The sequence below is a fragment of the Hyperolius riggenbachi genome, chromosome 6 (assembly GCF_040937935.1).
Source record: "Hyperolius riggenbachi isolate aHypRig1 chromosome 6, aHypRig1.pri, whole genome shotgun sequence".
In the NCBI taxonomy this organism is placed as follows: Eukaryota; Metazoa; Chordata; class Amphibia; order Anura; family Hyperoliidae; genus Hyperolius; species Hyperolius riggenbachi.
This window is the reverse complement of record NC_090651.1, coordinates 326,305,035-326,332,703: the sequence shown is the minus strand read 5'-3', so window position 1 is coordinate 326,332,703 and position 27,669 is coordinate 326,305,035. Positions and strand designations below refer to the sequence as shown.

The 27,669-nt window shown below is 42.6% G+C and overlaps 1 protein-coding gene across 2 annotated transcripts in view; it reads left to right on the top strand.

Moving 5' to 3' along the window:
- The first annotated feature begins 3,763 nt into the window (after window positions 1-3,763).
- Window positions 3,764-27,669, top strand: part of LOC137522891 (uncharacterized) — a 29,963-nt gene continuing 6,057 nt past the window's right edge. Inside the window, exons 1-4 of one of the 2 annotated variants that reach the window (XM_068243027.1) lie at window positions 3,764-3,832; window positions 15,219-15,569; window positions 25,431-25,538; window positions 27,375-27,427. In XM_068243027.1, coding sequence (XP_068099128.1) covers window positions 3,820-3,832; window positions 15,219-15,569; window positions 25,431-25,538; window positions 27,375-27,427 — 525 coding nt within the window. In that variant the 5' untranslated portion in view covers window positions 3,764-3,819. Of the gene's footprint in view, window positions 3,833-11,632; window positions 11,672-15,218; window positions 15,570-25,430; window positions 25,539-27,374; window positions 27,428-27,669 lie in introns of those variants that run through there. The other variant, XM_068243026.1, reaches the window with a different exon arrangement.

Below are 27,669 nucleotides of genomic sequence, written 5' to 3'. Positions count from 1 at the left end.
GTCATTTCTGGTGAAAAACGAATGTGACTCTGGATGAAAATAAATGTTGTGACATTGCAGAAGCTCATCGAAATGATGCCACAGCGAATGTGTGCTATAATCAAAGCTAAAAGTAATCCAACAAAATATTAGCATGTGGGACCTTTTTTTGGACAGGCAGCATACATCACAGTTGGGTTGCAGACACTTAAAACCAGAAATAAAATGAACTCATGAGATAATTAATTGTGCATGTGGTACTAATGGTACATAGAACATTACTAACATAGAGCTGAGTCTTATATTTTTCTTTTAAGTTTAAGATCTGAATTTTTAAGACAGTCATGACAGTCTGATGTAAAATCTACTTATTCTCCCATGTTTTCTCCTAGGAGATAATTTTTCATATTCGCGTTAAAATAACATTTTCAGTATTCTGCGACTGAAAAAGTGGGTGATAAGGTCAATTATTCGGAGTATTTTTTGAGTATTTTCTTGCTTGCTGGTGGCTTAAAAGGCATTTTATTAAGAATGTGGGAAAATATCTTTTAGCAGAAAACATAGGAGAAAAAGAAAATTGAATAAGGGCCAGTGGCCCGTATGCAATCAACTTTTTCTCCTGAGTCTTCTCCAAGATCATAATTTTTCATCTTCTATTTAGAATATCTTTTCAGCACTTTGCAATTAAAAAAAATTAAAAAAAAAGTATGTGGAATTACTATCAAAACTAAGGCATTTTATTGACAAGTTTAGAAAAAAACACTTAGGAGTAAACTCATGAGAAAAACTTTATTGCATATGAGCCACTCTCGTTATAATGAGACTCTGCTTATTTTCACCTAAAGTGGAGCAAAGAAGGTCACCACCCTTGCTAAATCTTTGCCATCCCCAACTTTTTAACAGACACTACAGGCATATATATACATGCAAAAAAAAAAAAAAAAAAAAAAAAAAAGGTTTCTGGGTCCTGGTGATATATGCGTGTTGCTGACAACAATAGTTGCTCAACTTCCATTAGGCATCACTTTGAGGAACATATGAATTGCAACTCAGCTTATGTGGTTTACTTTTTCATGTGCTGGTAGGGGACTACTGTACAGAAGAGAACATCTTACAATATCCACAAAGATCCACAAAAAAAGTCAAAAGCAGTTAAAAATTTCTGCCAAAATCCAGCTTATGGGTCCAGGGTATAGGAAAATATTATTGTAAATGGTATTACAGATTTTAGTTATAATGTAAAAAATGTTTAACTTCCAAGTTCTGAACGGGCCTTCTACTACCTGAATTTGGAGTGGGTCATTTTGGCCCTCATTCTATTCACTTTATCCCCTCCCCTAAGTTTTCTCCCAGGAGATAATTGTTCATCAATTGTTTAAAAAAAAAATCAGGACTCTGCAATTGAAAAAGTACCAAAAAGTAGGTTAAAAAGTACTGTCAAGCTGTTCTCGCTTGCTGGTAGGTTAAAAGGCAATTTATTATTGGCCCATATGCAATTAACTTTTTCTCCTTACTAAATTTCTACTAGGTGATATTTTCAAAATTGTCAATAAACTGCCCTTTTTTAAAACAGCCAGCAGGCAAGAAAATACTCAAAATAATTTTGATAGTACTCTTTACCTACTTTTTGGTATTCTTTCAGTTGCAAAGTGCTGAAGCGTTATTTTAAACAGAAGATGAAAAAATATCTCCTAGGAGAAAACTCTGGAGAAAAAGTTAATTTCGTATGAGCCACGGTCACCCAAGAGAAAAACTAGGAGAAAAAGGGATTTTAATAAGGACTCTTATTCCTTATGAATGACAGCCTCCATAGCCAGCCAAACCAATTTATATGCACTCTCTCTAGGCAACTGGTATTGATTAAAGAAAATAAATATGGCATCCACCATATTCCTCTCAGTTCAGGTGTACTTTAAGGAGCAATATTAATATTAGAGGTGACTAGACCTCTGGGATCTGTATGTCCATGCAGGCCACAGCGTTACTAGTTTATAAGAAGTGACTTTATTAACCTATTATACGCTTTTTCCGGTTAGCGCTGCATTGAAATACACAACCAGTCATCTATACTTTAAATTCAAAATAATTTGGTATCCAGTGTATATATATAAATGTATCAAATTTATTTATTCAATAGTGATTAGGCAATTAAAATCAGGATAACAAAAACAGGGAAGGGATAGAGGGTAGGTAAAATCAATTAGGGATATGGCGGAACTACAGAAACCTCATTGCTGGCCAGCTTACAATATCATCCAACAAACATACGCTCCACACATAATCATGCATAGCATTATTCAGAGATGTAGGTCTGCTGCGACTAGTATATTTGCCTTTAGCTCCTCCTTGGTAAGGCACTCGTCCTTATAATGGTACTCTATAGGATGTCAATAGCGTATTTACATGCAGTCAGACAGTCCAAGGAATCTAAGCATATAAGCATATAGTCAGTTAGTGCGTTTAGCTCATGCAGATAATATCTTCTTGTGCTAGCACATTGATGAACAATATGGTTAGTAGTTAGAAGCAGTTTACATCTCATACATTACTGTATTGCAGAGTTGCGCAGGTATCTCACCACCTCGTCTATTGTCGTGGTACCTCTCTCATACCGGTCGCTTGATTCAGCTTAGACGTGAAGTGTTGCGGCTAAGTAGCGGTTTAGCGGACCCTCGGCAGGCTGGCGTCCCAGTGTGTTTAAGCCATGGGTCTCCGCTGTTGCCTCACGCTCTAGCGTCTCTCGGGTTTCCGGCATGTAACGGTCCAACGTGGTGCGTGGTGGTAGGCAGGTCTGGCCAGACGTGGAGTAGTTCCGCCCACCGACGCGTTTCACGCCCCTTTGGGCGTACTTTAAGGAGCACACCAGACTTGAAGGTAGATTTACCTAGGTGCTTCTAAATATGAGTGTGTTGGATTCATACAACTAATGCATGATGCCAATTAGAAGCTTTAGCAGTGCAGCTTAACCTCCCTGGCGGTCTGTTAGAAACCGCCAGGGGGCAGCACAGCACTATATATATATTTTTTTAAATCATGTAGTGAGCCCAGGGCTCGCTACATGATAGCCGCTGTACAGCGGCATCCCTCTGCCCGCTTCGATTGCCTCCGGCGATTTTTGATCAGGAAATCCCGTTCAAAGAACGGGATTTCCTCAAGGGCTTCCCCCGTCGCCATGGACGTTGTGACGTCTAAAGGAGTCCCGATCCACCCCTCAGCGCTGCCTGGCACTGATTGGCCAGGCAGCGCACGGGGTCTGGGGGGGGTGGCACGGCGCGGCGATCAGCGCCGATTCAGCGCTGAGCGGCGGCGATCGGAATTAACACGCAGCTAGCAAAGTGCTAGCTGCATGTTGCAAAAAAAAAGTATGCAAATCGGCCCAGCAGGGCCTGAGAAATCCTCCTGCGCGGCATACCACCAGGAAGGTTAATGAATCAAGTCCAATGTGTCCAATACTTCGTGATAATTCTTTCATGCCTAACTTCAGCCAAGAGTTTTGGTTTAACTGTTTTGTACAACTTCAGTTTTACTTCTTCTCTCCACTTTTTCTAGACTCATATTTAACCACTTGAGGACCACAGTGTTAAACCATCCTAAAGACCAGGCCATTTCTCAACAAATAGGCCACTGCAGCTTTAAGGCCTTGCTGCAGGGCCTATTTTCCTCTCTTCCAGTCCCTCCCTCCCCCCGCCAGCCAAATACAGCGATCGGCTGTGATAGGCTTCAGCTTATCACAGTGGATCGCTTCTGTGGGGGGACAGCCTTAGATCGCAGCATTGTACGGAGTGAAAAGACGGCGGTTGCAGCAGAGTAAAAAGACGTCGGTGCATCACTGCCTAAACCATGACAAATCTTGGTGAGATTGCACAATATAGCGGCGGCTGTGGCTTTACAAACATTGCACTGCTAGCTTATTTCTGGAACGGATTTAGTCTAGCATAACGTGGAGTTAACGACTGATCTACCAACTAATCCTTTGAGAGACCACAATGTATGAGTTATCTTTACTTCACGTTTCCCCCTTCCACTCCCCAGACACTACTGAGGTTTATCCAAAAGGGTGTTTACAGAAAGCAGGAAGAAAGCAGCACACAATAGAGTCAGAGCCATGTTGCGTTGTGTAGTTTGTTAGGCCAGGTCACAGCCTCAGTGTAAGGGCTGACATTAAAAAGAAACTGTAATCAAGGATTGAACGTCATCCCAATTAGGCGTTGATTCCCCCTTTCTTACAAGAAATATTTACCTTTTCTTGAATAGATCTGGGAGGAGGGGGGTGGTCCTATATGGCTGATATTGTGGTGGAACCCCTCCCTCAGTGTGATGTCAGGTCCTAGGTTCTAACAGTTTACTGTCTGTGAGCCTTGTTGGAAATAACATCTGTCTCTAACTGCCAAGCAATTAGTATCTCACCTAGTATCTCACCTAGTATCTCACCTAGTATCTCACCTATTTATATCTATAAAAAAAACAAACAGCCTATTGCATTGTTAGGGGGTGTGTTAATAGATTATGGCAGTTGGTGCTGTTTTTTTTCCCTCGTCTGCCAGTAATAAAGATGATTGTGGATCACATAACATGTACAAATGACATGGCTAATATCAATAATTTATTTTTGTTAACTTTGCAATGTATTTATTTATTAACCAGTGGCATACCTAGGGTTTTGACACCCAGTGCTGATTATTTACACCCCCCAAGGAAAAGTATGGGCATTGCACTAAGTTGGATGTACTGTATGTATGTATGTATGTACTGTATGTATGTACGTACGTGTGTGTGTGTATGCAGGTATGTGCCACGATCACTCGAAAACGGTTTGACTGATTTGAACGAAACTTGGTATATACAGTGGTGTGAAAAACTATTTGCCCCCTTCCTGATTTCTTATTCTTTTGCATGTTTGTCACACTTAAATGTTTCTGCTCATCAAAAAACCGTTAACTATTAGTCAAAGATAACCTAATTGAACACAAAATGCAGTTTTAAATGATGTTTTTTATTATTTAGTGAGAAAAAAACCCTCCAAATCTACATGGCCCTGTGTGAAAAAGTGATTGCCCCCCCCCCCCCCCCCCTTGTTAAAAAACAACTTAAAGGTGGTTTATTACACCTGAGTTCAATTTCTGTAGTCACCCCCAGGCCTGATTACTGCCACACCTGTTTCAATCAAGAAATCACTTAAATAGGAGCTATCTGACACAGATAAGTAGACCAAACGCACCTCAAAAGCTAGACATCATGCCAAGATCCAAAGAAATTCAGGAACAAATGAGAACAAAAGTACTGTAATTGAAATCTATCAGTCTGGTAAAGGTTATAAAGCCATTTCTAAAGCTTTGGGACTCCAGCGAACCACAGTGAGAGCCATTATCCACAAATGGCAAACACATGGAACAGTGATGAACCTTCCCAGGAGTGGCCGGCCGACCAAAATTACCCCAAGAGCGCAGAGAAAACTCATCCGAGAGGCCACAAAAGACCCCAGGACAACATCTAAAGAACTGCAGGCCTCACTTGCCTCAATTAAGGTCAGTGTTCACGACTCCACCATAAGAAAGAGACTGGGCAAAAACGGCCTGCATGAAAGATATACAAGGCGCAAACCACTTTTAAGCAAAAAGAACATTAAGGCTCGTCTCAATTTTGCTAAAAAAACATCTCAATGATTGCCAAGACTTTTGGGAAAATACCTTGTGGACCGACGAGACAAAAGTTGAACTTTTAGGAAGGTGCGTGTCCCGTTACATCTGGCGTAGAAGTAACACAGCATTTCAGCAGAAGAACATCATACCAACAGTAAAATATGGTGGTGGTAGTGTGATGGTCTGGGGTTGTTTTGCTGCTTCAGGACCTGGAAGGCATGCTGTGATAGATGGAACCATGAATTCTACTGTCTGCCAAAAAATCCTGAAGGAGAATGTCCGGCCATCTGTTCGTCAACTCAAGCTGAAGCGATCTTGGGTGCTGCAGCAAGACAATGACCCAAAACACACCAGCAAATTCACCTCTGAATGGCTGAAGAAAAACCAAATGAAGACTTTGGAGAGGCCTAGTCAAAGTCCTGACCTGAATCCTATTGAGATGTTGTGGCATGACCTTAAAAAGGCGGTTCATGCTAGAAAACCCTCAAATAAAGCTGAATTACAACAATTCTGCAAAGATGAGTGGGCCAAAATTCCTCCAGAGCGCTGTAAAAGACTCGTTGCAAGTTATCGCAAATGCTTGATTGCAGTTATTGCTGCTAAGGGTGGCCCAACCAGTTATTAGGTTCAGGGGGCAATTTCTTTTTCACACAGGGCCATGTAGGTTTTGAGGTTTTTCTCTCACTAAATAATAAAAAACATCATTTAAAACTGCATTTTTTGTTTAATTATGTTATATTTGACTAATAGTTAACGGTTTTTGATGAGCAGAAACATTTAAGTGTGACAAACATGCAAAAGAATAAGAAATCAGGAAGGGGGCAAATAGATTTTCACACCACTGTAGATCCCTTACTACCTGGGATAATATGTTCTGGGGGTCTCGTGTCCCCCCCTGCTTACCTGAGCAGAGCTACAAACAGAAAATCAGATTTCACCCATTCATGTCAATGGAAAAAATGGAAAAGGCTGCCATTATCACAGAACTAAAGTCAGAGTCCCCACACTTGGCACAGTTGGTCACTTGGTGACCGAGGTTACAAATCCAGGAAAAGTGGGCGGAGCATAAAACAGCCAATCAAATTTCAGCCATTCATTTTTAATGTGAAAATGAAAACTGCAGCCATTTTTAGACTGTTTATCGCAGGGTTCTCAAACTTGCCACACTGGGGGCCATATGCAATTCACCTTTTCACCTGAGTTTTCTCCTAGGAGATCATTTTTAATCTTCGATTTAAAATAACTTTTCAGCAATTTTCAACTACAAAAGTACCAAAAAGTAGGTGAAAAAGTACTATCAAAATTATTTTGAGTATTTTCTTGCTTTCTGGTGCCGTAAAAAGCATTTTATCGACAAGTTTAAAATTATCACATAGGAGAAAACTCAGGTGAAAAAGTGAATTGCATATGGGCCTGGGTGTCTGAGATTAAGATTCACGAAAGTGGGTGGAGCCTACAACCGCCAATCAAAATTAACCTATTAATTTTCAAGGGGAATATTTAAACTGCTGCCATTCTTACACTGTTTATGGATGAGGCTTCAAACCTGCTACAGTCAGTCATTGGGTGACTGGGGTCAAAATTCACTAAAGAGGTGGGGCCACAAGCAGCCTATCAGATTTCTTTGCTGGATAAACTGCTTCCATTCACACATTGTTGATGCCAGAAACCTGAAAGCTCACAAACTTGGTCATTGAGTGACTTACACAAAGTCACTCAATGGTTACAAAAAGTGGGTGGAGCCAAAAACAAATTTCATTGGTCAATATAAACTGCAGCCATTCTTACACTGTTAATGACAAGGTTTTCAAACTTTGCACAGTTGATCACTGGGTGACTGGGACTAATATTCAGGAAAATGGGTGGAGCCTACAACAGCCAATCAAAATTCACCTGTTGATTTTCAAGGGGAATATTTAAATTGCTGCCAAAAACAGCCAATAAGATTTGATTAATTTAAATGGGAATATAGAAATTATTGATACCAAGGACCCCAAAGCTCATAAACTTGGTAATTGAGTGACTATGGGTCAAGGTCAGAAAAAGTGGGCGGCACCAACAACTACATTTTTTACACGGGAAAATATAAACTGCAATCATTCTTACACTGTTAATGGCCCAAACTGGACACAGTTGGCCACTGGGTGTCTGGGATTAATAGTTAGAAAGTGGGTGGAGCCTACAACAGCCAATCAAAATTCACCTATTGATTTTTCAAGAGGAATATTTACATTGCTACCATTCACACACACTGCTAATGGCAGAGGCCTCAAACCTGATACAGTCAGTCATTGGGTGACTGGGGTCCAAATTCACTAAAGGGGGTGGAGCCACAAACAGCCAATCAGATTATTTAGATTGATTTCCGCCATTCTGTTATTGTCAGGGGTTTCAAACTTGACACAGTTGGTCACTGGATCACTGGGATTAATATTCAGGAAAGTGGGTGGAGCCTACAACAGACAATTAAAATTCACCTACTGATTTTCAAGGGGAATATTTACATTGCTTCCATTATTACACTCTGAATGGCAGATGCCTCAAATCTGGTACAGTCAGTCACTGGGAGACTGGGGTTTAAATTCGGAGAACAGGGCAGGCTACAAACAGCCAATCAGATTTGTTTAATTTCAATGGAAAATGCAACTTTTTGATGGCAAGGACCCCAAAGCTCATAAACTTGATCATTGAGTGACTGTATGTCAAGGTTAAAAACAGCCAATAACAACTAACTTTTTACACGAGAAAATATAATCTGCAGCCATTCTTAAACTGTGAATGGCAGGGTTCTCAAACTTGACACAGTTGGTCACTGGATGACTGGGATTAATATTCAGAAAAGCAGGTGGAGCCTACAACAGCCAATCAAAATTAACCTTTTGATTTTCAAGGGAGATATTGACATTTCTGCCATTCTTACACTGTTAATGGCAAACGCCTCAAACCTGCTACAGTAGGTCATTTAGTGACTGGGTTTCAAATTCACTAAAGGGGTGGAGCCACAAACAGCCAATCAGATTTTTTTTGCTGGATAAACTGCTTCCATTCACACAATTTTGATGCCAGGAACCCGAAAGTTTACAAACTTGGTCATTGAGTGACTGTGTATCAAGGTTATAAAAAACTGGGTGGAGTCAAAAACAGATTTCCCTGGGAAAATGTTAACTGCAGCCTGTTAATGGCAGGGTTCTCAAACTTTGCACAGTTGGCTACTGAGTGACTGGGATTAATATTCAGAAAAGTTGGCAGAGCCTAAGAAAGTCAATCAATATTTACCTGTTGATTTTTAAGTCGAATATTAAAATTGCTGCCATTCTTGCACTGTTAATGGCACAAGCCTCAAACCTGGTACAGTTGGTCATTGGGTAACTGGGCTTCAAATTCAGAAAAGGGGGTGGAGCCACAAACAGCCAATCAGATTTGTTTTTTATGATGCCGAGGACCCGAAAGCTCACAAACTTAGTCATTGAGTGACTGTTTGTCCAGGTTACAAAAAGTGGGCAGAGGATTATTATTCATGGCAGTGGGTGGAGCCTAAAATAGCCAATCGAAATTCACCTGTTGATTTTCAAGGGGAATATTTAAATTGCTGCCATTTTTACACTGGTAATAGCAGATGCCTCAAACCTGCTACAGTTGATCATTGGGTGACTGGGGTTCAAATGCTGGAGAGGGGCGGAGTCACAAACCACCAATCTGATTTATTTAAATTCTATGGGAATATACAAATTATTGATGCCTGTTATGATCACTTCTGCAGCATGTACTGCTGGCTGCAGTTTTACTGTAGACAAGCAGTTTTTGATTTCTTTGCTCGCATAGCTTGAAAGAAAGGGGGAGAACCGAGAGCCCAATATGGTGTAGTATGTTAATGAGGTGATGTCTGATGCAAACACACACAATGGTTATACTCACAAGGACGGGTCGCCTCCAAGGCAACTACTAGATAAGCAGGCGAGGAGAATTGTAACCTGACCCCGCTCAGGGTTAAGAAGTCGCTCTCTGTAGATAGAAGGAAATGGGGATACACCCCTCCACCACGGGTGGACTAAACAGTTATGTGGTATAACAACAGAGGCGCCAAGTAGAGTAAAATTAGTTAAAATTGTTAAAAAGGGGGAAGTGGGTGGACTCGCCTCCCTTCGGAAAAAATGGCCAGACAACGGGCAGGTTACTTCAAGTTTAAAGTAACATTTATTATGAGCTCCAAAAGCGCTTTTGGAGCTCATAATAAATGATACTTTAAACTTGAAGTAACCTGCCCGTTGTCTGGCCATTTTTTCAGAAGGGAGGTGAGTCCACCCACTTCCCCCTTTTTAACAATTTTAACTAATTTTACTCTACTTGGCGCCTCTGTTGTTATACCACATAAATCTTTGCTCGCATAGTTTTGCCTGCGCTCACACTGAGCGTTGATTCCATCTGCAGTCGCTCTGAGGTTGATGACCTTTTAAGATGCTTTTGTGAAAGCAAACATTGTCTTTTGCAATGGTGCTGCAATCCCTTTCAGGCAGGCTGCATATCATTGTCTGCCCTTTCCTGCTGTCAGCCTGTGATTATCATTCACCTGTGTGGGAATCTGCATGTCTGCTCCCATTGGATGACCTCAGTATAAAGGACTGCTTCCTGCAGTGCTCCATGGGCTATCATAGTTTCAGATCGGGGGGGGGGGGGGGGTGCCTGGAGTGACAACATGGCTGGAGGCCCCCCTGACTGGCATTAAAGAGAGTCTGAAGCCTAAAAAAAGTAGCTCTTTTTACAGGGCAGTCCTCTTCAGCAATAAGCCCATAGCTCAAACGCCGCATTCCCATAGCAGAACAAGGCCTTAATCACCCTGAAATTCCCGGGGCCAAATTCGGGGCTCCTTTCGGGTAGAGGCAGAGCTTTGTGCAGTAGCTCTGCCTCTGCTAGCGTCAATCTCTGCGGATCTCCGCCTCCTCTCACCCCTCTCAGTCTTCTCTCACTGAGAGGGGCTGGGAGAGGCGGAGATCCGCGGGGATTGACGTGACTGGATGCAGAGCTACAGAGCAAAGCTCTGCCTCCCCCGGGCAGCAAAATCCACGACCTGGAAAGTCCTGGAATTTTGCCCTGGGATTTTGGGGGGATAAAACTTTGTTGTGCCACGGGGATGTGGCGTTTCAGCTATGGGCTTATTGCTGAAGAGGACTGCCTTGTAAAAAGAGCTATTTTTTTTAGGCTTTAGACTCTCTTTAAGGACCTTTTATTCCATGTCACATTTCTTACTTGAGGCCAGATGCTTGTAGTCATGTGTAAGCAGAACATATAACATGGAGCACTTCACTTCTTCTTTGATACTTAAAGCAGACCTGAACTCAGGATGTCCTCTCTGCTCTAAAAGATACATAACAGCATAATACAAATCCTAAAATAAATCTGCACTTTTTTACTTCCTGATTCATGGAAGCAGACATATTGTTTACAGCCTGTTCTTTCAAATTGGCTTATCTTGCTTATCTGCCATAGGCAGTCATGTGACAAAGGCAGGGCCGGGCCGAGGCATAGGCTGGAGAGGCTCCAGCCTCAGGGCGTAATTGTGTATGAAGCAGAAAGAAATAAGAAAAGGGGATACATAGCAGTGACTGCAAGCCAGATAACTAGATATTAAGGTGTTGGGGAGGTTGTGGGCCCTGTGGCCCTCTTAGTCTAATAGCAATCAGTGTGTGACGACTGGGGGGGGAGGGATGGAGGGGCGCACTCTGGTGTCTAAGCCTTGGGTGCTGGTGGACCTTTGTTCCTGCTCTGGGGGAGAGATCAAATAACAGATGTGATTAGACACAAATCAGGGGGAATTAAATAGGCTAAATTCTCTAAATACATAGTGCATTTCTCTATGTTTTCCTTCTAATCTGTGCAAGAGTTCAGCTCCACTTTAAGGTCCAAAGCTCAGACACGGATTGGCTAATAGGAAGTACGGAGCGTTCCTTGCGGCATATGTGATGCAAGTGTACCAGCTGTATATATAGCTATTAGGTTAGTTCCTCCTTGGAGTTACAACAGAAGCCAGACTGCAATGAAAAGCCTTTGTGTTACAGGTAAGGCTTTTGCCGAGATATTAACATGCATGAATGTGGAATACCAGTATAGGGGGGCATATGTGATCTCATTAGTGATGAGGCATGGCAGAATGTGTAGAATGACAAAGCCAGTCATATGCATACATGGCTCCTTTTCAGCAGCCAAAGGTGCGATCTACAGCTCTGATTTGGGCTATGATGCGCACATTTTTTTGTTTTGTGGTAATATTGTTTAGTGGTGGTGGACGGCAAGGTGGGGGGAGGGGGGTACTGTTATATGCAGATAGCACAATGATAGTTATCTCCTGACTAAGCATGTCTTAGGTGAAACATGTAGATATGGGGTTGTGATGTTTATGTAAATAGTATCTTTAAGTACTCGCACCAGCACTTTTCAGTTAAATTCACTCATTACGGACCACAAGGCTCTGGCCCCTTAAAGGGGGAGTGTCTCCATAAAAATTTCAACAGCAACTGGTCTGAGAGTATTAAGTGATAAAGATGCTAATCCTGCATTCAAAACTTTCAAAACTTTTTCTGCTGTTATGATTTGGAGTTATCACATACCTTAGGAGTACTGGCCCTTTAGTAGTCAGTGCCAAACAGTTGCATGCTGGGGGTTCTTTTTGATCTATAATATATTCCTCCTCTTCCATTTATTTCCCTGCCAGGCTGCTTATCTGAAACACCATTCCCTACTCACTTGTGTTTACAAGCAAGGCTGAGGTCACTCAGCGATTGGAGGAGAAAAGAAAAAAAAAGTAAAGGGCAGAAATGACATCAGGATTTAGCCTAAACTGTGGGCAAAAGTCATGGCCCCCACCAGGAACAGAATTCTCTTCATTTACTATCATTTACTATATAAAATTCAATGAAATCAAAATGTGGACAGTACAATACATCTGTTATGTAAGTTGATCAAGTATTTATCTACTTATATATGTGTTTTTTTTTCCCTGGCATGGTATGGCTAATCCTCCTGCTTAAAGGGCCAGAGCCTTTTTTTCATGCACCCATTCAGTGATCACTGTGATTGGCTCACGGTGGTCACCTGGTAAGGAGCCAATGAAACTGGCTCCTTATGCTGGGTACCCACACAATGCAATTTCCTATCTGATCAATGGGTAATCTGACAAAAAGTTGCATCGTGTGTACATGTCCAAACTGCTCCTGATCGATTTTCTCATGATAACTTTGGAAAATTGATCCCCATTATTAAACGGGAGCAGATTGGACATGACGGAATTAATCTCGTTGACTCCTGTTGAATGGACAGAAAATAGCATTGTGTGTACCCAGCATTACCAAGAGGAGAAAGCATGGCTGTCATATGACAGCTGAGTCTGCAGCTGGGGAGAGCAGCCATCGCCTTGGGCGCCGCAGCAAGCCGCAGTGTAAAATCTACACCGCATCAGAACTAGAGAGCCACAGATTCTAGCTTCTGTGATGCCAAGCCGGTTAATTAAACAGTCGGATTCCCCTTGTCTGAACCACTTCTAAGTCAGCTGCAGGGCACCAACACTGCTACACGCTATAATGTAGAAAGACGTACAGCATGATGGCGTAGTGGTTAGCACTGAATCCCAGCCAGGGCAAAGACTTCTTCCATGTCTGTGTGGGTTTCCTCCATGCACTCCCAATTTCCTCCCACATCCCAAAAACATATAGATAAGTTCATTGGCTTCCCCCTTAAAGTGAACCTCCGGACTAAAAATCGACTCAGCAGCACTGAAAAGGCCTGGTGTTTCTTTAACAGTTTCACAGCATCAGAACTTTGTTTCTCTTATACAAGCCTCATTTTTAGCTGCACAGAAGAAAAATGCCCGGGCTTTTTTCCCCTGATGCTGTGCAAAGCATGATGGGATTTCTGATGTTGTTGCTTTCGTTCTGCTGTTTTGGTGCAATTTTTTTTTTTTTACATTTTGAATTTGACATTTGAAGCCTAGCCTGTGCAGCTGGGAGGGGTAATCAGGACACAGGACAGTTGGAACTGTGTCTCCTGCTCCTTGTCACCTCCTTTCAACCAAAAAGATGGCTGCCCCTATGACAAAGATGGCAGCCCCCATGAATCACAAACATTTGCCTGTTCTTTTAAAACAGGGTGGGTAAGAGATTATATTACCTATCTATTCTAATTAACATAACTAATGTAACTTGATGACAGTATGTTTGTTTAGGCTGAAGTTCCCCTTTAAGGTGGTCCCACACCATACAAGTTTTTAAATATCTGTTCAATTCAAAAATTGCGATCAATTGTTCCGACTGATTGTAATGCTGGGGATACACGATGAGATTTTTCAGCAGATCTACTGTCCGATCAATTATCCGATTGTTTTTCCGATCGATTTCCATTCACTTCTATGAGAAATCGAACACAAAATTATCGAAAATCAGATCGGACATGTCGGAAATTATCTGTCAAACCATCTATCTGCCAAAAAATCTCATGAAGTATTCCAAGCAAAACATTTCGAAAATCTGACCAATGTACCACACACATATGTTAAATTTTCCCTTAATAATTATAAAAATGATTGGAAACTCCAAGAAAATTGCTTGGTGTATACTTATTAATAAATTGACAATCTACCACACACCATTCAATTTTCACAGGGGTGTAACAATAGACCCTGCAAGGGATGCAGCCGCAGGGGGGCCCAAAAGCAACAAGGGGCCCAGTGGGGGGAGAAGTTTCTTTTCCTGAGAGACTGACAACTAAGGGCACTGAGAGAAAAAGCTTTCTGTTCTCTGCACAATTTTTCTAATGACTGCATATGCTCAGCCACTCAAAGTTTTGCAGACAAAGATTTGTAGACAGTCCTTATTCAGTGTTCAGCAGGGTCTTGTGTACAGCACTGTTCTACCCTTCCCCAAGTGCTTTGCACTGTAGTGATGCTTGAGAGGAGTCTGGGGCCCCCTATCCAAAGATTCACAGGGGGGCCCAGTGATTTCTAGTTACGCCCCTGAATTTTCATAAAAATGAATCAACAAAAAATACACTATTCTTGATCAACTTTTATTGAATAAAAACGGGAAATCTGATAGGATTTCTTGCTCGAATAAAAAAAAAAAAAGCTTCAGATTTTTCGGGAAATCCGATCTTTTTTTATTGAATTGCCGTAAAATCGGATCATTTTATTGTATCGCGTGTGGCCACCTTTAATTAGCCTTAAATTACGATACATACACTACACAATACATACATAGACACATGACTATGGTAGGAATTAGATTGTGAGCCCCTCTGAGGAACAGTTAGTGACGAGACAATATACTCTGTACAGCACTTTCCGAAGATGTCAGCACTATATAAAGACTAAATAATAATGATGCACATATGAAAATAAGAGCTCTACCACAACCCTGTAGATGTCATTATGTGTCACCTCGGTAAAGCACTTTTGTCTACTAATGCAGACATCAAACCAAAAAACTTTGATTCTGGTGTTACCTTTAATGAGTAACTGTACATGGTTTATTGCAAGCTTTTGAAACGTTGTATTTCTTCTTATACCGAACTGTATCAGAACTTTATTTGCTACTTATATGAGCTTGTCTCTTGCAGTTCTGGTTAGTGCTTGCTTGGCTGCAGCCAATGGAGGGAGTATCCAGCTGATCCCGGAATATCCAGTGGTCCAGGGAGCTGTCACCTTCAATGTTACTGGGATTACTGGGAACATTCTGTCTTACACCTGGTACAGAGGTCCCTCAACAAAACCAAACTATCAGATTCTCTCCTATCCGCCTCATGACTGTCCCGATGTAAAGACTCTGAACAACACTCGCTTCCTCATCTTCTGTAATGGATCCATCATGATTTTTAATCTACAACAGACAGATGCGGAACTTTATACAGTGAAAGCGGATCTAGAAACGGGAATAACGCAGGTCTCTGCCTTACTGAAAATTAATGGTAGTAAGTATGATTCTACACTGTAAATCCGCAAGCCATGGAACTAAGAAGGTGCAGCAGATGTTGATTAGGGATGGTGGTTGGATGGGGATGAACAGCTTTGTGAATCTAAATTCATGGGATTTGTAGGTTTATCAACTCCCAAATGCTCGACAGGGAGTTGGCCATTTACTGACCCATGGGGCTTGATTCACAAAGCGGCAAATTGCGCACGCAAAAGTCCGCGATCGCGCGAATCGCGGCACTTTGCGCGAGCAAAAGTCCGCGAATGGCACTTCACGTGCTAACTGTTTAGCACACCCGTGCTAAACAGTTTGCACCGCTTTGTGAATCAAGCCCATGATGTTCACATCATTCAGCGGTACAATGACCTGTTGTGATCCCCGATGTCACCCCTTCCCCAATCCTTAGGTGGTAATTGTCCATACCATAGAGAACTGGATGGGCAGGATTTGTGGGTTGTTAAATCCCTGAACCCCTCCAATGCTATCTTGAGGGGCCTTTCACACTGGTGCAGTGGTTCATTTTACCGCACCACATTCACCGCACCACCACTATGCTAATGAAAGCCTATGGATGCGTTTATACAGCATGCGGTGCACCGGAAGTTGATGATCTACCGCGTGCACATACTCACGTTACCACGCAACCTTTGCGACAGCCTGCAGCGACGTGCAGCAGACCAGAAGTCGTGTAAGACTATGGTGATGCAGGAATTTAAAAAATGATGCAAGCAGGCGTTACTTCCTGTTTGGATGTAAGCCAGAAGGGGATTACTGCATACTAATACGGTAATCCTCGAAGGCCTGTTTTTGGCGGTGCAGTGCAGCCCCCACCGCTGCTGCCAGTCCACTGTCTGAAACCAGCCTCAAGCTTCACCAGTTGATGGTAGTTTGCCCCATCAGGTTCAAGCAGTGACAGTGGCATAGGAATCGCCAGAGCAGGGAGAGAAAATGCTATGGGGCCCACAACCACAGGGGGCCCGCTGGTCCTGGCTGCATTTTTTTTAAATTCATGCTGCCAAACAAGGCAGGAAGGTGAAGGGGGACTATTTTTTTTAACCTTCCGCCTCCCTGCACAGTGTATGGCCTAGACGACAATTAGCTTTTAGTTCTGGCCGGCCTAGAACACAGTGCACTTCATGTGGCTCTACCTCAACCGAGCAGAGCACAGCGGGAGATTCGAGCGTAGACGAGAACAGCTCAGCCATGTTCAAGGTAATTATCGAACAGCTGTTCCTCTGCCAGCTTCTGTGCTGCTGCCTGCTATTTGCTATCACACCACCTTGTACACAAGTCTCTCTCCCCCCCTTCCTGTTATCCTGCCACTCAGCTCTTCTGAGGATGTCTGTCCTGAACTCTCCTACAGTGGTGTAGCTAAGGAGCTGTGGGCCCCGATGCAAGTTTTTATCTATAGAAGTGAGTATTATGAGCACAGGACCAATAGAGACCTAATACTGCCGTTGAGGGAGGGCCCCTTGGGGCCCCTCTGGCCCAAGGGCCCGATGCGGTTGCAACCTCTGCAACCCCTATTGCTATGCCACTGCTCTCCTGTCATTTCACAGCAATGAGAGCTGTGTGATCCGGGTCTGCTGGGACAGTAAAGTTAACAATTTGCTCCTGGGAGCCCTCCTGTGTGTATTGGCAAAAAGTTTTGAGTCAGGACAATACTCTACTGCTACTCCTGTGTGTTCCAGACTTGAGAGTCACTCTGAATCTACAAAAGCCTTATCTTTTGATCTCAAAAAGCCTCTTAAAAAAAGTTTTAATTTGTGCCATCTGCCATGTAAATGTAATTGCAGTCCAGTTCCAGCAATTTTTTTTGTTTGTTTGTTTTTGTGTGTGTGTGCTTGTCCCTGGCTAGATATATTATTGCAGCAAAGTATATTCTAAAAACAGGGAGCAGGCATGTATAGGCAGCACTCATACCCACTGCTCCCCTATTCTTCCCCGTCCCCTCCCGCTGGCTTGCAAATGCCCCTGTGCCTCCTTCTGGGTCTGCAACGTTGCACACTAGTGCGCAAGTACATCACGACTCAATGCACAAATCACGATCAAGGACACGTACTGTCTGGCCAGCGCCTGTGCACCAGTGTGTGGCCTGGCAGCCCCTGAAGGAGGTACAGAGCTTTTGTGAGACAATGGAGGGGGGGTGGAGAAGAAGAGGGGGAGCAGTGAGCATGAGGACTGCTGCCTATACGTGCCTGACCCCCCCACCCCCCCCCCCCCGTATTTACAAAATGCTTTGCCTTGGGCATTATTTTTAGATTTTCGGATTTCTTTTATTAGTGTAGATGGAGGTGTGTTTTAATGAACCTGAAGTTAAAGATACTAGGATAACAGAGGCGCCAACAGGATAAAAAACACTAACAGAACTTAAAAACCCATCTTGGTAATAGAGAGGAGGTAGTGGTGGACTTACCTCCTCCTGACAGAGGCGCTCAGCATTGATGATACTGGCAGATGCTGTTTACTCCTATCTGTTGTTGGCTGATGAAGCGGGTTTGTACCCCGCGAAACGCATTGCACTTTATTTGGAGTATCCAATAAAATTGTTTTGACTGAAAAGCCACAGTTGTATGTTTTGCTTGGAGGAGGTAAGTCCACCACTACCTCCTCTATTACCAAGATGGGTTTTTAAGTTCTTTTAGTGTATTTTATCCTGTTGGCGCCTTTGTAATCCTATTATCTACATCAAGTCCACCCTTGGTGGAGGGTTGTACCCTTCCTTCTTCTACTACAAAGAGCGACTTTTTAATCCTGAGGGGGGTCAGGACAATCTCCCCACCTGCTTTGACAGTGGCTGCCTAATTGGTAACCCTGGTTTGTGAGTATTAAATTAATATTATTACTCTTCCAATTATAAATTACCAGTACATACTACACTATATTGGGCTCTTGGTGTTCTCTCTTCTCCTCCTCCTGAAGTTTATGCATGTATTTTACAAAACAGGTGAAGTAACCAGTGAATGACGCCAGTTTGCGGCAAATACAGGTCCTCCTGTCATAACACAGTGAGAGGGGTTTCACCACAATATCAGCCATACAAACTTCCCTCATGATCTACTGGAGAAATGGTTACGATTTCTCATGGGAAAGGGGGTACTATTGGCTACTGATTGGCATGACACTTTCATACAACATAAATCTTCTTCTTTCTTGCCATGCTCCCATTTGTGCGTGAATACATTTGTACAATCCATGTATGTGGCATGCCCAGTAGAATGAAGCTGCTCATACATGGAGGAAATAGCTGTGCAAGAGCACCTTTGTTTTATGCCTGGAACCGTACTTGTGGAAGCCCAGTATGAATGCACTCTTACGTGGATGGGAGTGTGACCACAAGAGCATATTCGACCCAGCTTTGCAACAGTGGACACCAGAAGGGTCCGGGAAGCCTCTGGACACTCTAGAGATATCTTACTATTGAAGTACAATAAGTAATTTTAACACCTACAGTAGTTTTGCTCCAGATACCATTTAAAGTTGAATGTGATGTATATATTTTGGGGGCCTTCCTTACTGCACCAAGACAAGAGTGAGGATGCTACACTGGTCAGCTTGCATTACAGACCTGTCACCCACTGAAATCATTTGAGGCAATATGTGTATAAAAAATACAACAAAAGAGATTCCAAAACTGTTGAGCAGCTGAAATTTCATTTTAGGCAAGAAAGGGGTGACATTTATTTTTCGCTCCCTCACCCTCAACAGTTACCTACTGTTTACAGAGTATTGTTAAAAGAAGAGGCTATGTAGCAAATTGGAAAATATGTTCCTGCCCCAACTTTTAATTTTATTTTAATTCTGATGCTTGCATCAAAAAAGAAAAAAAAAACTCTGTTTCAACATGTGCCATCTTGCCTCTGTACCACTTTCAGTTAATGTGTCTTCGAACCCATATGAATTAATATAATAAAAAAAAAATTCAATTAGTATGTTATTTTACAGCTTACCACAAGGGGATGCTAGTTGCTCAAAATAGTTTCATTTACCTCATGTCTGACGCCAGCGATTTTCGATTTTGTGGGGGATTTTTTTTCTCCTCCCGACGCTCGGGTGGGTACTGTTTTTGTAAAGAGCTTTTAAAAGCGTTTTTGCAGAGCGATTGCGTTTTTTCACTTCCTGACGTCAGTCAAGAAGTGAACTCTTTGAACCGGAAAAGAATGAATACAATGTATTTATTCTTAAAAGTGCCTGGGAAATTGCTATGCAAAGTGCTTTTTCAAGCGTTTTGCGATTTCCCTATACCTTCCAGTGAGGCAAAACGCTCAAAAATGGTACAGGCAGCGCTTTGCTGAGTGGATCGGAAACCAACTGCTCAGATGTGAACTCTCTCATAGGGAATCATTGCACAAGCATTTTGAGGGCGCTTGAAAATAGGCAGAAAACGCCCTAGATGTGAAGGAGCCCTAACAGTATGTAACAGATTGCTTGATTGCTAAGGAAAGAAAGAGGTGGGGCAAAAGCTGCCAATTTTATTTTCATAAGTACATTTTTACAGGTAAACATTACAGATTTGTGTAAATCATTAACTAAGCTCTCATAGGAAATTATGTAAATAAACTGACTTTAGTTCTATTTCAGGTTTTACATTTGCAACTCGCATTGGCCCTTATCCAATTCACTTGTTTCTCCTAAAGGTGGCCATACACCGGTCGATCTGCCATCAGATCGACCAACAGATAAATCCCTTTTTGATCGAATCTGATCAGAGAGGGATCGTTTGGCTGCCTTTACTGCAAACAGATTTTGAATCGATTTCAGCCGCCTGCCTGCCAGCTATACATTACCTGTTCCGGTCGGCGCGACTCCCCCGGTCTCCGCTGTCTTCTTCTCTGCGCTGGGTTCCGGATCGGCTGGCTTCACTGAACTTCCTGTCCAGGAGAAGTTTAAACAGTAGAGCGCGCTCTACTGTTTACACTTCCTGCCGGGACAGGAAGTTCAGTGAAGCTGGAGCCCGGAGCTGAGAAGAAGACAGCGGAGACCGGGGGAGTCGTGCCGGCCGGAACAGGTAATGTATTGCCGCTGTATTGTGTTGGTTGTCGGGCATTCGAACGCCGCTATCGACGCACTCCCGACCCACTGGCGATCGATAAAAATCTTCCACACGGACGGATTGATGGGAATCAACGGGAACGATTGATTTCGGACGGAAATCGATCGTTCTTTCAGCGTTTGCGCTGCGATTTCACAGCAGATTCGATCACAGTGATCGAAGCTGCTGTATATCGGCGGGAAAATCGTTAGGCGTATGGGCCCCTTAAGTTTTCCTCTAGGAGATAATTTTTAATCTTCTGTTTAAAATAACTTTTCAGCACTCTAAAAGTTAAAGGATACCCGAAGTGACTTGTGACATGATGAGATAGACATGTGTATGTACAGAGCCTAGCACATAAATAACTAGGCTGTGTTAATTTTTTTCTTTCTCTGCCTGAAAGAGTTAAATATCAGGTATGTAAGTGGCTGACTCAGTCCTGACAGGAAGTGACTACAGTGTGACCTTCACTGCTAAGAAATTCCAACTATAAAACACTTTCATAGCAGAAAATGGCTTCTGAGATCAGGAAAGAGATAAAAAGGGTCAATAGTTCATATATTTTTGCTCTGGCATACTTCAATGAATGTGTCATTGAGCATAAACAATAAAACAGTTAAAACTTAAAAAATAGATTTAAACATTACGGTAAATAAAACTGTGGAATTTCTTAACCACTTTACCCCCACCCCTACAGATTTCTCCATCCCTTTTTCCATCCTTTTACCACCAGGGACGGAGAAATCCATACTTCCCGCGCTCCCGCCGCTGCCCGCGCTCCCACTCGCTTATGCGCGCACTCCCGCTCACAAGCATGCCGCCGCTCGCTCGCCCGGAGGTCAATGATCGGGAAAATCCATTCCTGTTCGTTGAACTAAGCCCCGCAATGATCCGCTGCTTCTACGAGAAGCAGCGATCATTGTGAAGAAAAAAAAAAGTTCCCAGCCTCTTTGTACTTCCTGCAAGCGTCCTTCCGGACACTTGCAGGTCGCATAAACAAAATGTTACTGTGGCCATCTTGTGGCCAAATAGTAAAACTACACCCTAAAGTATTTTCACATACAAATACATTACTTATACACAACAAATTAACTCATTACTTCCCACACTCCCCATTTTTTTTTTTTTTGTAATTAAAAAAAAATTAAAACATTTACAATTAAAAAAAATACATAAATAGTTACCTTAGGGACTGAACTTTTTAAATATTTATGTCAGGAGGGTACAACCCTGTTACTTTATAAACTATGGGCTTGTAATTAGGGATGGACGCAAAACTGAAAAAAATGCACCTTTATTTCCAAATAAAATATTGGCGCCAAACATTGTGATAGGGACATAATTTAAACGGTTTTATAACCGGGACAAATGGGCAAATACATTTCATGGGTTTTTAATTACAGTAGCATGCATTATTTAAAAACTATAATGGCCGTAAACTGAAAAATAAAGATTTTTTCCCACATTTTTCCTATTTTCCCATTAAAACATATTTAGAATAAAATAATTATTGACATAATAATAATGTCCCACCTAAAGAAAGCCTAATTGGTAGTGGAAAAAACAAGATATAGTTCATTTCATTGTGATAAGTAATGATAAAGTTATAGACGAATGAATGGAAGGAGCACTGAAACGTGAAAATTGCTCTGGTGCTCAAGGGGTAAAACCCCTCAGTGGTGAAGTGGTTAAAAAGTCATTTTTAGGAGAAGGAAGATAGATGCAATTGTTTATTTCATTGGTTTATTTACGTTTCAGGTGTCCTTTAAAAAAGTACCAAAAAGTAGGTGTGTTTTTTTTTGTTTGTTTTGTTAATGGCTTGAAGGGCATTTTATTGGTAATATGTGAAAATATCACCTAGGAGAAAACTTAGGAGAAAAAGTGTATGGACAGTGTGTTGCTTGCAAATTTTCGCCAAAGTTACTTTCGCATTGAAAATGCTATTTCCAATTTCGAGAAAATGTGTGCAAAAATACAATGCATTTTCACAATATGGTCAAAGAAAAAAAAATTTTCAGTGCAAAAATTTGCAAAAAAATCTTTATTTTTACCACGGGAATTCCCAAAAAGTGCAAAAAACATTTACTTTGGAGCTAAAATTCATGAAAATGCAAAAAAAAATCACAAACTTCATACAAAATTATTTTCAACTAGCCGACCCGCGGCGTAGCATACGCCGCATAAGAGGGTAGAGGGCAGGAAGGTGGTATTGGGCACAGCGGCGGGGAGGGGGGTTGGACCCCCCTCAACTGGGTCCCCCATGTGTGCTCTACCTCCAGCTTAAGCTCAGCAGGAACTACCCCCCCCCCTCAGTCCCCCATGTGCGCTCCCCCTCCTGCTTAAGCACAGTAGCAGCCGCCACTATTAGTAAGAGGCAGCGGGCGGGGATGACTCACCTCTTCCGTGTTCCATCGTGCATTCCACTGTCGTCACTTCCTGCAATGCCGCCCGCACACTGTATTGGTGTAATTTGCCTTTTTAAAACAGAAGGAAATCTGCAATAATTCAGCTATAAGTGAACATTTGTGGTTACCCACAATGCACTGCTACTAAATATGCAAAATACCCCTTTTCCCCCTTGGTAAGCCAAGCAAGCATCCAGAGCCGCTAGTGTATAACAAGCATATAGCTTTAAATTTTACACAGCCACATCAAACCCACATGTGACAGCCTGTTTCAGACTTTTGGTCCTCATCAATACATGGCAGGGATTGATAAGGCTGTATGAGATAGGGCTTGGACCAGTACAACAGAGTAACAAAGCAGCTCAGGGTGACCCAAACCACTCGGAATGTATAGGTGGATAAAAGGGACCAAAAAGACCTTCTACTAAAAAAATCAAAGCTTGGTGTAATTTTCCTTCTTAAAACAGAAGAAAATCTGCACTAATTCAGCTATATGTGAACATTTGTTGTTACCCACAATGCACTGCTACTGAATTTGCAAATTATCCCTCTTTGCCCTTGGTTTGATATGACGCTACTTCTTCTTCTTGCTTGGACCAGCCCCTTCTTCTTGCTTGGACCGGCCCTGGGGGCGGGGCGCTACTTCTTCTTCTATAAGTGAACATTTGTGATTACCCACAATGCACCGCTACTAAATATGCAAATTATTCCTTTTCACTCTTGGTAAGTTAAGCAAGCCTATAGCTTTAAAGGTAACCTTAAGTGTGGAAAAAAAAGACATTTACTCACCTGGGGCTTCCCTCAGCCCCATGCAGCCGATTGGTGCCCTCTTCGTGTCTCAGAGATCCTCCCGTCCTCGCCGGCGACCACTTCTGGTTTGGCCGTCACCGGCCGACAGACATGGGAACGCGAGTGATTCTTTGCGTTCCCAGCCTCCTGGGCGCAATAGCAGCATAGGGGGCGATGTTGGGCTGGGAACGCGAAGAATCACTCGCGGTTCCATGTCTGTCGGCCAAACCGGAAGTGGTCGCCGGCGAGGACGGGAGGATCTCCGAGACACGACGAAGGCACCAATCGGCTGCATGGGGCTGAGGGAAGCCCCAGGTGAGTAAATGTCATTTTTTTTTTTTGCCACACTTAAGGCTACCTTTTAGTTTTACACAGTCATATCAAACCCACATGTGACAGCCTATTTCAGACGTTTGGACCTTATCAGTACATAGCAGGGATTAATAAGGCTGTATGAGATAGGGCTTGGACCAGTACAACAGAGTAACCAAGCAGCTCAGGGTGACCCAAACTACTAAGAATGTATAGGGGGATAAAAGGGACCAAAAAGCCCTCCTACTAAAAAAAACAAAGCTTGGTGTAATTTTCCTTCTTAAAACAGAAGCAAATCTGCAATAATTCAGCTATATGTGAACATTTGTTGTTACCCACAATGCACTGCTACTGAATTTGCAAATTATCCCTCTTTGCCCTTGGTTTGATATGACGCTACTTCTTCTTCTTGCTTGGACCAGCCCCTTCTTCTTGCTTGGACCGGCCCTGGGGGCGGGGCGCTACTTCTTCTTCTTGCTCGAAGGTTGAGGCACTTACTCTATTATATATATAGATTACATTTTTGCTCGAAAGTCAAATTTTACATTATTTTTGTGAACAGATAGGCGTCGGCAGGTTGTAAGTGGTATTACATGGAAACGGACGCTCTTACAAGCGGCCTTTCCTTGTCAGTTCACGGAGGGTGTCTTCATGAACAGACTGCGAGCCGCCGATCGCGGCTCGCACGCGTAATGTAAACTCGCGGGGAAGAAATCCCCGCTGTTTACATCATACGGCGCAGCTGCGCAGCAATGCCGTAAAGGAAATCGGCGATCCCCGGCCTCTGATTGGCCGGGGATCGCTGCCGCCTGATAGGCTGAAGCCTATCCAGTGCAGGACGGATAGGCAGCCCATAGCCTGCGGGAGAAGCAGGTATGGGCAGAGAGGGCGGAAATCGCTGCGGAGGGGGGCTTTGAGGAGCCCCCCCGCAAATCACAGGCCGGCGATCAGATCCCCCCCAGCAGGACATCCCCCTAGTGGGGAAAAAGGGGGGAAGTCTGATCGCCATACTGCAAACCTGATCTGTGCTGTGGGCTGGAGAGCTCACGCTGCACAGATCAGGCAAATCAGGCCTGGTCCTTAAGTGGTTAATGCAAACAAAAAAAACCCCGGCATTTTCACTCATCACTGGTATTGGATCAGCTCTATTCTATTTTATTTGCATTTTACAAATTGTCTCAACTTTTTGGACTTGAGGTTGTAAAACGTCAACAGAGAGGTGCATACTCTAATAAAGTTTTGGAACACTGCTATACAAGGCACTGAAATAAGATGACACAGTAAATAACATACTGGCTTTTTACTTTCTTCTTTATTGTAGATAAAGTTACCGTTCTTGTTTTCGGGATCCTGGCTGCAGTCCTGGCTGTTCTCTTGCTCTGTAATATATGTTTGATATGCAAGATATGTGTCAGTAATAAAAAGAAAGGTAAGACAACGGAAATTACTATTTTAATCCTAATGATGCAATAAGGATCAAATCCCAACTCCAACACTAAAGGGGCCCATACACTGGTCGATTTCAGCTATTGATCGATTGGAAATCGATTCTATCAAATCTATCGATCAATTTGTGGCCAATTTCTATCAATTTGATCTGTCTGACCGGATGGAGTAATCTAGGTTGATCTGCTGCTGGCAGCAGATCGATGGCCCATAGAGTTGCATTGGATCTAATGGTCCAATAATGCATTTAGATCGATTTTCAATAGATTCCATTCTAAAATCTAATGGAAATCTGTTCCTAGTGTGCGGCGCACATCAGATAGATTCCTGTCAGTTTAGACTGGACAGGCATCTGACAGAAATCTATCTGATGGTTGAATCTGCTGCAAATCTATAAGTGTATGGCCACCTTAAATGTTATCTTTTATGGAACCCGAGGTGAGAGGAATATGGAGGCTGACATGTTTATTTCCTTTTAAACAATGCACATTGCCTGGCTGACTTGTTGATCCTCTGCCTCTAATACTTTAAGCCATAGATCGGAACAAGCATGCAGATCAGATGGCAAATCTGACAAGATTGGTTGCATCCTTGTTCCAGGTGTATGATTTAAGTGTACATGTAACTAAGGTGCTGGGAAATTTTGCGCAGGGTGAAGTTTAAGAATGGCTCACCCTGCTCCTGCAAAAGTCTTGACGGGGGTTAATTACTATTGCCCCTCCAGGCAGCTGTAGACTGCGTCGGTAAGTTGTAATTCGACTGCCAGCTATTGCTGGTGGATGAATTAGGCTGTTTTTAGCTCAATTTGGGCTCTGACTCTTGACGGCATAAGTAAACTCCAGGTATGTAAACATCATCATAACCTAATCACAGAAATTGTTAGAGGGGGTTTTATATTAAGGGCAGAGTTCCTATTTATCTTGAGAGCCCATCTTCATGGACAGATCTAAACATTCAGTCTGATATCTGACATCAGAATGTCTCAATGTTACCTCTCTTGTAGCAAATGGGGCAACTGCAACTATAAATCTTGTTTAACCATTACAGCCGCACGGAGGTGAGTCTCATGTCCACGGCTGCTGCTGCTAAAGCCGCAGTGATCATACTCAAATGTAGAAGCGATTGTGCCGCTGCGTTCCCTCACGTTCACCCGCTCCCGGTGATGATCATTGATCCATCACCCCTCACGTTACCATTCATTCATCTCCCCTCAGGTCCCCGTGATTGCCGGCATCAATGAGATGCCTGCATCACTTCCAAAGTAACGTATTACTTCCTATTTGCGTACTTATAATACGCTAATAGAAAATAATGCACAAGGGCAAGTTGTGGCCAAATAGTAAAATTACACCTAGATACATTAGGGACTGACTTTTTTAATCTGTATGTAAAGAGGGTATATCACTGTTAAATTATGGGCTTGTAAATAGTGATGGATGTAAAACTGAAAAAAATGCACCTTTACTTATGTGCGGCCTGGCTTTCAGGGCCATAAAGAGATGATTTGCATCTCCAGGAGTGATGCATCATGGGAAACCACAGTTGCTCACTTACAGCTGAATTATTCCAAATACCTTCTGTTTTAAGAAGGCAAAAATTACATTTAGCAATGTTTTTTCATAGAGAGCTTTTCGGTCTTTTTTAAGCCCTTTACACCTTCCAGGTGGTTCTGGGTCACCACGAGCTGTCTGGGTATTCCTTAATACATAGTTGTAAGTGAGAAAGTCTATGTTATGCTAATATGATTACGTGCAGAAATGTTAGTTTACCCTTAGTGACACATGACAACATCTTACTTATTTGTATATTGAATTTGTAGGAACTTCTATTAAGAAAGATTCTGTATATGAAGATGTATTGAACACTGCAAGGGTAAGTTATCTACAGTTGGAATTGCTGGAAGGCCCATATGAGAAAATGATTCACTTTAGCCAGAACCAGTTACTTCTAGGCCCTATACTTGTAATAGACTCGTCTGGGTGTTGGTTAGTCCTGCTAGAACCATGTTTCTCAGTAGGAGTTGTTTATACCAGAAGATGAAGCATTTGTTTTAGTAATGACTTGAGCAGCACAGGGCGGATCAGTGAATAATGGCGCACTGCGCCTATGCATAA